General features: G+C 43.1%; 1 protein-coding gene across 1 annotated transcript in view; it reads right to left on the bottom strand.

The window, feature by feature from the left end:
* Positions 1 to 15,173, bottom strand: part of LOC144826472 (tropomodulin-3-like) — a 537,152-nt gene that overhangs the window by 299,166 nt on the left and 222,813 nt on the right. The window contains exon 3 of the mRNA XM_078684832.1: positions 7,333 to 7,489. Within this exon, the coding sequence (XP_078540958.1) occupies positions 7,333 to 7,489 (157 nt within the window). The remainder of the gene's footprint in view (positions 1 to 7,332; positions 7,490 to 15,173) is intronic.

Here is a 15,173-nt window from a genome sequence, read left to right as displayed (position 1 = left end):
ATGATGCAGAATTGAAAGTTTGCGGTTTGATTCTTGACAATGTGTAGATTCAAACTTGGATCCGATGCAGGAGGTCTAGGTATTTGGCAGGTGTGTATAGTTTCCCAGAGGGTCAACCCACATTTGGATTTGGAATACACATTTTGCCACATTGTCTCACATTTGGACATAATCCTTCTCTTTTACCATTCACCCTAATTCTCCGATGCTTACTTCGTCACTTAGACTTGCCATTTTGTTTATACATCTTTTGCCAGGATATTTCAGGTCACATTATATTTCTTCTAAACAAAGCACTATCTGGAGAAATTCCTGTGTTTTCTCTAGTTCACTGGGAATGCCCCGAGGCCTCCCCTTCCAACTGTGGCGTTTCCATGCTCAAGTACCTGGAAATATGTATTCTTTGTGAGAGCCGTGGTTTGTCAACTTCAGCATATAGCCTGAAGAGAAGATATGCTTCTCCCATTTGTATAGTGTGATTTCCTCCCAATTTAAGGCACAATGGGACAATTTATCCCTCCACCACTGGAAAGAGGGCTGCAGGTTTTCTAGTCAAGCTTGTTTTTGTTGGTTGACGCTCAGCTGGACATAACCTTCTTAGAAAGTAAAAAGTGATCAAAAGCTTCAGAATGTGTTTTTAGGTCGAGCCTGGGCAGCGCATGCGCTGCTCTGCGAGGCATGCTGTATTGAGGTAAGAACTTGAAGCTCCGCCCATATTTTTCATGGGCCTGTGTCATTATCCTTTGTAAATGCTGGCTTCTGATCGTTACTCTTCTTGTTAGTCCCTCCTTAGTACCGCCTGGTCTTCATTTGTAACCGCCCATGAAGACCATCCCTTTGCTTCTGATGTTACACGGTATGTCTGTGAGCACTATTTTCTTTAGCGAGTTTCTCCTACTGCAGGCACAAGATGCTTTCCTGAAACATTCAGCGCGGAATGCACGCTTTCACTTTCCAAGCAGCCCGAGACAATGATGGCCGCTTCTTGTTCCATTAGAGCTGTATCACGAGACTTGAAAGTATGGGGCCGCCCTATGCTACAGTGCTGGATGAGTCTTTGGCTTACAGGGCAAAGGAAGTCCAGATGCAGTCTATTTGTGAGAATGCTTTAGTCTCTGCTTCTCCCAATCTGCGGAAATAGTAAACTGAGGTAAGAGAGTACTATGGGCAGAACAGACCAGGCATCCTGAGTGTAGAATGCATGAGGGAGAGATTGTTTTTTAGGGGCAGAAGGGGGACTAAGACATCAGACTGCTGCATGCACAGAGGCTGAGTCAGCAGCAGGTTATTACAGTACACACAATACGCAGAGCACATAGCCTCACAGTTAAAAAAGACACTATACACAGAGTGCAGCATCAATGTCAGGAACACGCAACATGCACGAAAGTCTCACTGACAGAACAACATACATGTGCCCCCTAAGCAGAGAAAACAACCCAAGTACAACAGAGCCTCACTGTTAAACAAGCATTTGCAATGCAATAGGTCTCGCTTTGCGAGTGTTTGAGCTATTGGTGTAGTAAATGGTGATGCCTTTTATTTATGTATTTTGAAAGCCTGCAAGCGGTGCGTAAACATGCACTTTGTACTTGCAGTTGTTGGTTATGAGAATAATTTCTGGCAGTAACTACACCTCATTTACTACCAGTCTTGATTTTCGTAAGCAAGGACTAGAAGTACAAAGTGCTTGTTTACGCATAGTTTGCAGCTTTTCAAAACAGATAAATAAAAGGCACTGTCATTTACAATACCAATAGCTCAAACGCTCGCAAATGTGAAACCTATTGCATTGCACATGCTAGTTTACTTTATGCTCACAATATGCTTACTGATCTGGCACTTGGAGTAACCAGAATAAACTGATTGGACGAGTGCAAGCTGCACTTTAGGAAGTATCACTAAAATGTAGAAGCAACAAGTTTGAGACATAAAATGTCTTGGACAGAATTGGTACGTCAATGCAGGGATTTCAACGCCAGGCAAATACGGTCATTCCTAGCTAATCTGGAGCAAAGCCGAGTTGCCATGTTTTGCCCTGCTAAATAAGGTGGATGTTCTTAATTGGTGACACTAAATGTATTTACTTTGGTTAGATTAATTTTGACTGAATAAATGCATTGATCAAATGAATGCGAACTGAGACTTGATAAAAGTTTTTTCTCTTTCTTAAATTGCACCTGGCTGAAACAGGTTTACGCCCCTTTCAGCCAGCTTAAAAGTATCTTCTTCACTAATGATCTTCAACTAATGAAAAGAAGGAGCAGAACCCTTAGAAGATGATGTTTAACATAAAACTAATGCGTGGACCAAATTGAGGAATAGAGCCCCTATCCGGAATATATATAAACTTGCATGCATGAGACCTATAAAGGCCAGTACATTCCCAAGCTTGGATCATGTATACCATTAGCTCCTTCAAGAACTGTTTGAAAATACAATGATTAAGAGCCCTAATAACAAGCATAGGCTATGCTAAGAACTTCGAGAACTGAACCTCTTTGGACTAGCATTAAACATCTGCAAAAACACTGACCTTCTGGACAACTAGACCGCACCAATCATCTAATACTCATCAAGAGCGCCAAAGCCTCTGAGGAAATCGCCAAGAAAATTTGATCTTTAAACAAACAAAAAATTACACTTTTGTATGTAATGAAAAGAAAATGTACTTGGGTCTAACTGCAACATACCAAAGAATTGGTATGACAAAATGATGACCCTGCTGAAAAAGCCAAATGCGCATTAAAGCTCTCTATCATCCATATGAGGGCTTCTGTGCATCTCAAGAATACTGGAAACTGTAAGTCACTCATCTTTTCTCAGACACTTCAGAAACATTCCATACTAAATACCACATTGTATAAAACATTAGGTGCTAATCCACTGCCGTGCTTCTCTCATCTGCGGAGGTAGAACCACCCTATCCTAGTTTTCAGCTTCCTGGGCAACCAAACAGGTTAAATACAAATCCATTCTCCTGATATATAACCAACACCATCAAATGAGCAGTGGAACATAGATCAGCCGTCTCACACATTTTCTTAAAATTTTACATGACTTGAGCCCACATTCTTCACCACCTCTATGCTGACAATACTTTTGTCTACCTAAGAAAGGAAGTGGTATTGAAAGTGGAAAATTGTCATAGTATGTCCAACTCTGGATAAAAATAAAGCATCTCTGCCTAAAAGACCAGTTGACAGAGATTCGACACAAGTCTAGTGGCCTCCTTCCTCTTCAGTTAAACAGATGCACACATAAAAGACAGCCCGATCCATAACTCAGCTTTTCCTTCACTTGCCAAGCAGATGCAAACATAAAAAGGTGTTCTTCCACTTTCGCTAAGGAATCCAAGCCTTTCTAAGTAAACTGTTTTAGCTATAGTGGTAGTAACAATCAAGCTTCACTATTCAAAGTCTATAAATATGGAGTACTCTAGAAATTAGGTATTCAGCAAGAAAAAGGGCCTGGTTCATTCGTGGTCTGAAATTTTGCAGACATACCACATCCATCTTTAAAACACTTCAATAGTTCTCAAAAGATCACAATTTAAGTTACTGTCTTACTTACATGACACTACATGGAAATTCCTCAAGCTACTGTTCCAAGATGCTACTATCAATTGAAAGGCCACACAGAATCTAATCATCATTCACATAATAACAGATCAGGTCATGGTTAACTGCACAAGCACACTGCCAATTGATCTGGAATGCTCTTCGTACACATCTGAGGCTAGACGAGATTGCTATGAATTATGGAATGGCATAATGACTCGGCTCCCCCGAGTGACTAGTAACTTAGTCTTAACTCCTGGTTCCCCCCATCCTTAATTAAAAAAACAAAAACAAAAAAGCATTTGTGCTTCAAACCCGGTGGTCAGCTGCCCATACCCAGCTTTCCTACCCTAAATAATGTTGTACAGCTCTCCATTTTTAGGTTTCTCCTACAGAGTGTATGATCTGCCAGTGAAAGCTATTGTTATGAAAAAAATAAAAGCCTACAAAATATGCTGCTTGGCAACTTGTCTAAAGAGTCATTAACAAATCCAATAGATTTCGAAGAGGCGAAACCTACTGGCTTTGTCCATGCTTGTTAATCCTTTCAATTAATCCTCCTATGAAGCATCACAGAAGCATCAGACCACCATCCCAACTGACTAGCTTCTCTAACCTGTGGAGATACTCGATTTATTTGTACATTCCCCAACAGAGCACTTTGGGGCTGCTATCAATTGCATGCAAGAACTCACAAAAATACAAAATTAAATGAAACTAACAATGGCAAAACCAGCAGATATGGGTTAAACCGTACCATGAATTCCAAAAGGTAAGCAAAAATGATGTCTCCATGCAATAGAACATTAAAGCTAAATCTAGTGGCTTTGCCAATGCTTGGTTTTGATACTGTTGTAACTTTGATTCTGACTGAGTACTGGTGCTAGTGGTATTATTGCTATTACTGTATTGCATGGCATTGTATTCTAACATTTCTAGTGTGCTTTCCTACATCTTGTTGAGCCCTTGAGGCACTTTTGAATGGTCCAGTTAGCAATTACTACATCAATAATTCATGGATTATAGCAGGGTACTGGTAGTAGTCAGTGTTATTAGTTAAGCTTAGTGCTGTGTGTCTGGCTAGTGAGTGCTACAGTCTAAGGGTACTGTAGTAGTCAACATCTATTTGTATTGAGGTTTGGTGTTGTGTTTAAAGCCAGAGTGTGTGCTTCAGACTTGATGTTGTGACAATTACGTGCAACCTATGTGTGTTATTGTAAGCAAAGGAGTGTGCGGATACGACTACAAGTAGCATATAAAAAGCAGTCAGTAATTTCGGAATAGGGCTGATGGTGGCAGTGTGGTATTGGTGGTGTAATGTGTATTTTGATGGTGGAGTTGGTGTGTGTGGTGTTATTTGTGCCTATGGTACTGGTGAAGATACGGTTGGTGGCAATAATGGTGGCAGTGGAGGGTGATGCTGGTAGTATTGAAAGCATTGATGGCGGTATTTGTAAGGTGTGGCATTAGTGCTGGAGGTGACACTGGAACTGTGCTGGCATTAGTGACTTGTAGTGGTTTTCGAGGCATTTGTAGTGGTGGTGTGGTTATGGTGGTATTTTTACGATGACGCTGCTGAGGCATTTGCTGATGACAGGATTTACTTTTGTGCTCCTGGTATTGATGATGTGTGCTGTTGAGGGTGGTACTGGTGGTAGTGGTATTATTGATAGTAGTATCAGTGGTGGTACTGTATCTGTAGTACCCAATGAAGTAAAGAAAACATTGCTTTCTCTGTGCCACACATGTATGATATGCTGAACTGGATAGGGCAAAACATGTAATGGTAAAGTGTCTTTTAGGCGTACAATGGAACAATAAAATGTACATGAGAGGAGGAAGAAATACTTCTCTAGGCTGATCTAAGGTGTGATAGACAATGTGTCATGGCAATCCCTGGGCGAGCCTGATCTGAATAAGCGAATGATTGACGAGGGCAGACACAAAGCCCACTTTATGTGCACTGTAAGCAGTACCAGCAGACACATGTGCGGTCACCCAGGTCCAAAACGTTTACATTTTATAAAATTATAAGAGGCCATGTCAAAGGGCAAGCACGGATTATTTGAATGGTCTTCGGAAACTATACCTTTCTATACAACTTTTTTGTGGAATTGCATTGTAAAACATTTTATCCCATTTTTAGTTCCGTCTACAGATTGTTTTTAGCTGTTTGCGAAAAGCAGTATGTGAACCATATCAAAAACTTAAAATAGGCTTAGAGCCAGCCCCTTGATTAACACTGGGTGGATTTCTTACTGATCATTTGCTTGCTTCATACATAATGGTTGACTTCCTTTTCTTGCATTTGCCCCTATTCTAGAGCATGGTCACTCTACCATTCTTTTGTCTGAATTACTGAGCACTGCCAACATGGCCATTACGCATATGTACCCGTTCATGTGGTTGCACCATTTTTTTGGGGTCTAACCAATTGGTCAAAAAGGTGAGACCCATTACTTTTGTCAACGTTTGTTTTTTATGTTCAAGACAACAGAACTAGCTTAGTAACATAAGGAATGCTCGTGTTTTTTTTTCCAGCTCTACCTTTAAAATATTCTATTTTTTACTGAAATGTCTTAGAAAATTGCCCTGTAAAGTTCATTATATTGTTACCAGTGTTGAAGGAAAAGGGGGAGAATGAGTAAGAAAGGTCGGGGCTTCCCTGTGCAATCTGGGTAAGGACGGACACCAAACTTGTAAGTAGCCAACATTGGTACAACCTCATGGAAAGAATCGAATAGGCCATTGAGAAACGCGTTTGGCATTGTGTAATTTATTCTTCACGTCTTATACACAGCACATTTCCTGTTCTCATCGACCTGAGTAAGTGCTCCAACTGTCTAACGCCGTCATTGTTTGCCATTAAAACTTTATTACTGTTCGGGCTAAAAACGAAACAAAGTATTTTGTCAACTCATAATAAACATTTTAAAGAGCTATTTTATACATCGTAGAGAACTGATGAAACGGAGAGCTAAGAGAACTGACCATGAATGAATGCTTTACATACTTTTTGACTCGAGAGTGACGAGATGTATTCCGGTGTCTGGCTAGTACTGACGTGCGAACTGCCAATGGTTACAGACTTCTACCTACACAAAGGTCAGGCATTTCAGTTGCAGCCAATGTCGCGACAGTCTACATAATCCGCATGGCCTCGCATTACTGACGGTGCTTTATCGGATAAAGATGAGAAAGATAGGGAGAAATCCGCAAGGGACAACACTGATACAGATCTTAGGAAAACAGACAAAACTATGCATAAACATCCCGTGCACATCATGTGGTTTACAACAGTGTCAAGCTAACCTCCTACAGGCCTGCTGACTGCTTCCCGGGGTCTATTAAACAAGACGATTGTGTTCCAGTTTCACTTGGAATGCGGTTCATTAAAAATCTAGCGAACCTTCTGTCCGAGGCAGGGAGCACAGAAACATGTGGCTATACTGTGACTGGGAAGCAAGACAAGGTAACTAGCGAGCACGCTCACCGAAGAGGCATGCAACGGGATCACTGCATCCACGCACGGTACACGCACAAGACGCTTGCGTAAGTCATGGAAACCTGACAGGTGGGTGACGCCATTTTAGAATGCCCAACCCTTGTATCAAAGAGGACAGATGCGGAGAGAAAGGCATGCACATACAGGCTGGTGGGTGCGGCAGCAATCACACACTTTAAAAGAGGAATAAAGAAACAACAAAATAACAGGTTAGCGGGTTTCCAATCCTTGGTGTCTCACAGCTTTGAAGCTCCCCAGCAAAATCACCTTTTTTTTCTCCAGTGAAAGGAACATAATCCTCCCGGTCTTTTTGCTCCAGTGCATCCTTCTCCAAGTAGGATAGGAGGCGGTCCCTGTCAAAGATTCCCGTGGCTTTTCTTTCAGTCTGGTCCTTCTGTCTTAAGCCCGCTGGTAGGAGTGTATGCTGTTAAAATAAAACAAAATAACGTTTCTATACCAAAAGAAAGACCTGCCACAGGCTGTATATTAACCAGAGAGAATGAAACTGTGCATATTAACACAAACAAGCCCACACACCCACAATCACACGTCCGAACACGTTCTACAACATGCGATTTGAAAATAGTTTGTTATATTTGTAATTTTCCTGAATGTGAATTTTAGAAATAGTTGCACACAGGTTATCATATCTCCTGTCCTAAACAATTATGGCAAGTGGAAGTCTTTCCAAGAGAATCTATAGTAAATAATGTTTCACAACTCTGGATCCCTTATGTGGGCGATTCTCTGTGATGTTAAAAAAAAAGTCTAGACTTAGATCTACATTTAATTATTTTTACAGACTAGATCCTTTAACCTTTTGTGCTTGATGTACTGTTCCCATTTACAAGCCTGGGATATGCAATCCTGTTTTGCAAAAAGGAGTGCAACTCACAATGAGACTTAATGGAAGAACTGGGTCCTTCACAAGTAATACGTCTGCAGTAGTGAGCCCTGAACCATATACCCACAATACTTTAGCACAAATACCAGACCTAATACAACAGTGTTTAATTATCAAAAGGTAGGAATAATGCGGCCACATTCATACAAGCAGAGATATGCCATAGTAAAACATTGCAACACCATGAAAATTATTAAGGATGGTACCATCTTACAAAACAAATTCATTAGGACTCATTTCTAACTTTGTAAAACATGTAATGATTCACTACAAACTTTACCATTCTCAATAAACCATTTTAATTTCAATAAACTATGTGCAGGAGTCTTCTTAAATTTTTATCATGCTGCAGCACAGCCTTAGGACCCACCAATAGGGGTCTCTGCAAGTTAAAGCCCTTATGCCAAAGCCAAAGCTCCAGGAAGGATTAAAAAATAGCAACCTTCACCCTGGGGTATCAACACCCGGAGAGAATTAGGGTTAGAGTGGCCACCTACACATCCACTTAGTGCAGCGAAACTCCTGCCATCCTGGGAACTGTGCACTGAATATTTAATTTAGGTGGCCCCAGTGCCTTCTGGCGCGCACCTTTGTATGCGTACAATTGTTTTTTTGTTTTTCTTTTTTAAATATATGGCCTCACCAACCACAAAAGAGCCTTTTTTCTTGTCTTTTTTTTTTTTTTTTTTTAATGGTCCCGGATGCGCCTACTCCTCCATGAAGCACCTGGATCCCTGGCTGCCCTGGGTCCAACGGAAAGCCCAAGCCTGCGCGGTCCTTCCGGTTTCCTGCTCAGCCAACACTATACAATGCTGGCAGGGTTCTGGCTGTGGTGCACTCCCTGATCTGATGTTCAGTCAGGTGTATACGGGAGGCCTGGGAAGGAGAATGCCACTCAAGGCCCCGCCGGACTCAGTCCCTTGGGCGTGGGAGGCCACACTTCTCCTGGCGTTTCTTGGGCCCTCTTGGGCCAATGTAAGCGGCTGAGGTATCGTTCTGCACCTGGTGACCAGCTGTAGCCATCAGAAGGGGTTTCTTCAGGCCTACTAGCCTCTTGGTCTCTTGCACAGGACTTGCCTCCTATCTGGATGCAAGGTATCTCTCCGGGGACAAGGGTATTCCTCAGCAGCAACCCCAGGACCCACACGCACCCTCCCTATCAGCACTCCCATAGTCCATGAATACCTGGCTTCTTGCAAGGCACCTGTGTGTCAGTAGGAGTCGGAGGCCTTCTTCTGTAGGTCACACACCTGCAGTACAGGTCCACAGAAGATCCAAGGGAAGCCTCTAGTGGAAGAGGAGGGTTGGAGGGAGGGGGAGAGAGAGAAGGAGGAGGGAAAAAGAGAAAAAAGCTAGAGGGAGGAGGGAAAAAAGGAGAAAAAAGCGAGAGGGAGGAGAGAAAAAAAGAAAAAAGCGAGAGAGAGGGAGGAGGGAAAAAAGCAAGAGGGAGGAGGGGAAAAAAAGAGAAAAAACGAGAGAGGGAGGAGGGAAAAAAGATAAAAAAGCAAAAGAGGGAGGAGGGAAAAAAGAGGAGAGAGAAAGAGAAAGAGAGAGAGAAAGAAAGAGAGAGAGAGAGAGAGAGAGAGAGACCCTCCTTCGTGTAGGGGTTTTAAACAGTTTTAAAAAAGTTCTTGAAGGAAAGCACCTCTGCCGAAACCTATGATGACATCACTCCACTCCTGCCCCTAGCCTCCTGCGCAGCATTTTGAGAATGATCAAGATGGCACTGATTATTGGTCTGAGAAATACCTTCTCGGACAGCCCAAGCCCTGCCCCTAACTGGCACAGCTGCCTCTACCTTCCCCCCAAAACTTCAAAAGGACAAACCCTCCAGTGAGCATTTCCAGGGGTCTGGCCACCTTCTTTTGTTTCAGTGGGATTGAGCCTTCCTAGACCAGGTGCAGTATGAAAAACAGTATGCACAAGTAGATCCAATATTCACCCTCAGCCAGGAGGTAGACCTGCTCCTATGAGGGTAAATTGTCCTTTTTTGTATGGAGGCCTTTGATCCCCCAGCCTGCTATTAGAGTAACTAACCTGGCCCAACTTAGTGATTCAAAGGCTCTAATCTAATTAGGATCAGAGTCATTGAAAAATAATACAGAAATGTGGAAATTAATAGAAGATCTGCATTCTGAATCCTCATTTACCATAATAGTGCATGAACTGAGTCTCTAGGCTTAGCCATGGTGAAACTGAGGACCGGTAAAGATTTCACCTGCAGTGTAGAATACAGTGAAGAGCACACACACTGTTCAGTAGTCACTACAGATGCCTATACTCACTCTATTAATGTACACTTATTTTATAAGGCCTGCCTAAGTCGGCACCAATTCCATACGGGTTCCTTCTGCAACAGGCTACTTGTGATCAGATACTTAACTGAGCTAGACGTTAGTCTCACATTCTCAGCCAGCATGTGTTCACACGCATGTGTGCACATGCTTTGTGTAACCAGCCCAGAGATTGATTCCCTAGTTATGCGGCAGCAGACTTACACTGAAAGGCGTATCCGGGCAGTTAGCAATCGCAATCCATTATAATAGAACTTAATGAGTGAGACTTGGGTTGTGAGCCATAATTCAGATGGCCTAAAAAACAAATATTTCAGGGGGATTAAATGAGGCGGAACCCTCTCTCACATCAGTGTTGTACTGCAAATTGTGCATTTGCATAGGGTCACAAAATTACCTATATGATAAATGTTAATTAGGAATGTCCCAATTTGCCACCCCTTGTAAATGGCTGCACATGCAGGGTGGAGGCCTCTACGTAATAGCAGAACTTCGCCCTTGCATTTGGATTTCCAAAACGGGAAACCTTTTATTTGTTTTTTTAAAAGCAGCAGACTTCATTTAAAGGGACCACTGCTGCTTAAAACCCCCCCCCCCCAAAAAACCTTCTTGTTAGGAAAGATATTGGGAAAAGCAGGCACGATTTCCACAGAGGAAATTTGCCTTGCAAATCAGATACCACCCCTTTGAGGTGCGGTCACGACCCAATAATGCACTCCTATCCAAATAGTAGATACGACAGGCGTGCCCATTATGCTCCTTCCAATTGAAAATTCAAAAAGGGCATCAAAACCCCTTTTACGAGTTAGAAAGGTTTCAGCGATTTTGTTACTGCAAAATACCTTTGTCCATCAGGCTCCTTATCTATTAATTAGGCTCTGAGATTTAATTTCTTTCTTTGAGCATCAACACTGAGGTATCAGAACCTGAAAGAGGCCTACCTAAGAATAACTGCATGGAAGCATGTCTGCAAGATGCATTAACATGAGTAACTAGGTACCAAGTATAATTACAGCAGTATTATTGGCTTCCGCTATTCAAGGTGTGAGTCCCTCCCTTTCCAAGCGTGGAGCAAAATTATTTTTTTATCTGTATTTCCAAGTTTCAAGGTTTAAACTTGCCAACACTATCCTCAGCATTTGCATGGTACAGGTGGGCAGAGGGCACTGCTAATATATCTTTGCTGTATAGTATATGCACTTAACCAATGGAATTGAGAGTCTAAATAGTAGGCATTCAATGGATAAACACCCCTCTTTCTCTAGTCTATTTTCCATAGTAAGTGCAAACATACATCTTGGTTTGTGGGAGAACGGAATGAATTGCGGACATTAGTTGTGAAAACTGCTTCTATGGATAGGGATTAGATACCTCTAGCTAACTTGAGGGAATAGAACCAAGGTCAATATCTTTTGGCCAGAGAAGGATCACCTTACTAGAGGTCAGACTAAGAACATTTGGCTTTTTTCCATTTAGGAATGGATGAAACTGACATTAAAAAGGTGTCCCACTTCAGAGGACTATTCAAATCCCTCAAAAAGTAATTAAACTAGAGTTGACATTTAGCTGGCGAGCTGTGCCTTGGTCTTGATATGAGCAAGAACCCACACCAAAGGTAATAAAAGAGTTAAGGAGGTTCAGCAAGATCGCCAAGAGGTGATGATCGCACTGGTGCCAGGGCTTAAAGGACCATCAACAATAGCTCCCTGGCAGGGGGGGGGCAGCTGCTACTTGGCCAAGACATGTAATTATGGTTCATCTACATGCAGCATTGATAATAAGTGTGTTGTGCGAGCTGGTTTGGAGATTGAATTGAAAGATTTCCCCCCAATATTGCCCAACTAGCAAAAATCTCTGCAGCCATCTTCCACAGGAACGGGATACAACAGGGAGAACCTTTGTGTAAATATATTCACCTTATACTTTTCCTTACTATCCCAGTTAGATTACAATGTGTGACTCTGTTTTCTGAAGTCAAGAAAGACATCTCTGACATATAAAAGGCTTTGCCGAGTTGCCTTTATAATTTGGAGAATGCTTTCTTAACATATCTTCTTAACGGCTAACAACAGAGTGTACGAGACTCACGTGATGAAACTGGAAATTAAAAAGCAGATTTAAAAGCAAAAGCCAGTGGCAGAGCCACCTACCGGCCTCAACCAAGGAGTGCTATCTGCATTCTCTTATAATCTTCAAAAACAAAGACCATGTCTTTCCCTACAAAGTCTGCCTCCGAGACCCTTCTCACCCGTAGTAATTTACCCAGGGTCATTACAATGCCCACACTCAACCCCATGAAGAAATCTGATGTGCAGCATAACTGCTGAATCATTTCCTCCACTAACACAGCCATCAGCTACAAATCACTGGGAAAATCTGCCCACAGTATGTATGTTTTAATGAATATACGTAGGCTTCTGTACTTTTCCAGATTAGAGTTCACCCAGAATTTCTTCTCTCCTTCACAAAAATAATCAACTTTTTCAGAAGAAAAGAATTCAACCTCCCTGCTCGCCCACGTCACTCCTTTGACACCAAGTCAGGAGGGTATTTGCAAAATTCAGAGAACAAAACACTTGGACTTATATTTCAAGCAGCACTCACCAAATCACTGCTCTACTACCATGCTGTGTCAATTCTAGCTGCCTGCACTCAGATGGGCATTACTGCCTAGCCATTCCCAAACTTCCCAGTGTCCCAAAAGGTTAATTTGAACTCCACCCACTTCTCCAATGGATTTCCCTAGACATTAAAGCTTGAGACACCATATTTCTTAATGTAATAAGTGACCGTTAAACTCCACTTCGTAAATGTAGAAAACCAGAAGACTTCATAATGCCCACCATCTTCCTGCTGGAGCCTCGACTCCCTTCCTAACGTAAATGATACCCCGGAAACGCACATATGCCATATTAAGAATACAGAATTTAAGCAAATTGGTTTTACACTCTTTGTAGTGAAATCTGAAGCTCTAAATATTAATTCTTTCCATATATGTTTCATTATGTCAGTTTCTGGTTTTCAGTGTACTGTGTCTCCTGTTAAAACTTGTGACGGTTTTATCTTCACAGGTACTAGCAATTTGTTTTTATGGTCCTGTGGATGAAATTATACCACTCTGCTATCTGAGATTTGCACTCAATTCAGAGTCGTTGTAGTAGTAGTAATAGTACAGGGGGTATATACTTGAAATTTGCCTGACTTGATGCCCTGGTAGTGTGTGCCCTCCCAGGGTCAGTAATATTTGTTTCTGGCTGTGACAGTCAAGGGGAACACGCTAACAGGAAGGCTCTCGCCCTAGTTAAATTAAGCATTGCACAGAGGGGCTCGTGTTCCTGGGCATAGACCCATCTAATTTTGAGACCCTGCTCACCTATAATTTGCTGCTCCCACCTGCTCCAAACCTGCAGCTCCTCACACTGCCATTGCAAAGTGCTTTACTCTGTAGCACTTAGGGTTTTAGTGCTGCTCAGAGTTCTTGGCCTGCTTCTTTTTCTATGCCCCCCTCAGGTCAATTGGCTATGGAGGCGGAGGATGACTTGCAAGAGAGAGTGGACTCCCTTGCCTTTCTTCAGTGGGATGAGGAGTTCTATGAGACTGTGGGTGCCTCGAATTATAGGGCAGCGGAGAAGGCTATGGGCCCAATGGACCAGAGCCTCACGCAGAGATTTCTACTTCTTAGAGGCATACTTCCTCACACCTCCTGTCCAGCCCTCCGAGAAGGACCCTGTCTTGACCAAGCGCCCAGGTTGCAGGAGTTGGTCCCCTGAAGCCTTTGCATGCCTATGAGAGGCTTTTCTAGCTTAGGCCCACGCGCCCATCCTACCTTGGGATTCCACAGGCCTTAATGATCACAACCCAGGCCCGGTCTCTGCCGAGTACGACACCCACAAGGATACAGATGAGGAGGCTGGCCCATCCAGACCATTGCACCCATGCCTACCCCCCCTGCTACTGGCTCTACAGCGCCAGATGACACCTCCGATATGTTGGACCCGGAGAACATCCTCCATCCCCGTTCCTCTGACTGGGTCCCCTCACCAATTTGGCAAACAATGTGGCGAGTTGCATAAGTGCCCCTTTGTGAAAAGCCGCCCATAGCTGCCTTAAAGTTGAGTGTCCTCGCCCCTTGTTGGACGGGAAGGTGGCTTTAACCCCAGAGCTCGATTCCAACATGGCCACCTTCCTCACAAAATTCAGGAAGAACACCAGGAAAGGGATTGATCAATCATGGCGTGCCTGAGAGGATAAACTTCTGGATGCTCTTGACCCCATTACCAAAATCCTTGATATAGGATAGGATGCTAAGTCTTCAGGTTCCCTGGTCTCACCAGAGGTTCTCTCCAGGTGGGCTCAGCGTGCAGTGGTGTTTCTAGGTAATGGCATCTGTTCACTGTCTACAGAGCGGCTTCGCTCTTTGCTAATAAAAGTGGCCCCAAAGCTTTTGAACTTTGCTGATTCTGAGGCAGGAGCAGTGGCCAAAGGGGGGCTTTTTCGGGAGCCATTCATAAAGGAGCTGGGAACGTTTGTAAATACGTTTACATCACTGGATAAAGCTCACTACTCCATCAAGAGGTCCTCCTCTCCCGGGGTTTTCCACAGGACCGGTCGAGGCAGGGGCCGCTCGGCCGGCTATTCATTTTCCCAATACCCTCCTAGAGAGCAAGGCTCCAGGCGTGGCCACTACCAAGATTATACCCATTTTGCAAACTTCTACCCAACCCCATGGTAGGCGTTTCAGAGGCAGAGGAGCTAATTGATTCAACGCTTTCTCCACTACCAGCGAGTGTTCACCCTTCTTCTCACAAAAGTAGGGCACTTCTAACACAAAAATAAGGGTCCGCCAGGCACCGTTTCTCCATATGTGGACAACAATTACGAGCGATGATTGGGTCCCGCAAACAGTTCAG

This window comes from Lissotriton helveticus, chromosome 3_2 (assembly GCF_964261635.1).
Source record: "Lissotriton helveticus chromosome 3_2, aLisHel1.1, whole genome shotgun sequence".
Lineage (NCBI taxonomy): Eukaryota > Metazoa > Chordata > Amphibia > Caudata > Salamandridae > Lissotriton > Lissotriton helveticus.
The sequence above is the reverse complement of the archived record's forward strand: the minus strand, read 5'-3'. Positions and strand labels throughout refer to the sequence as shown.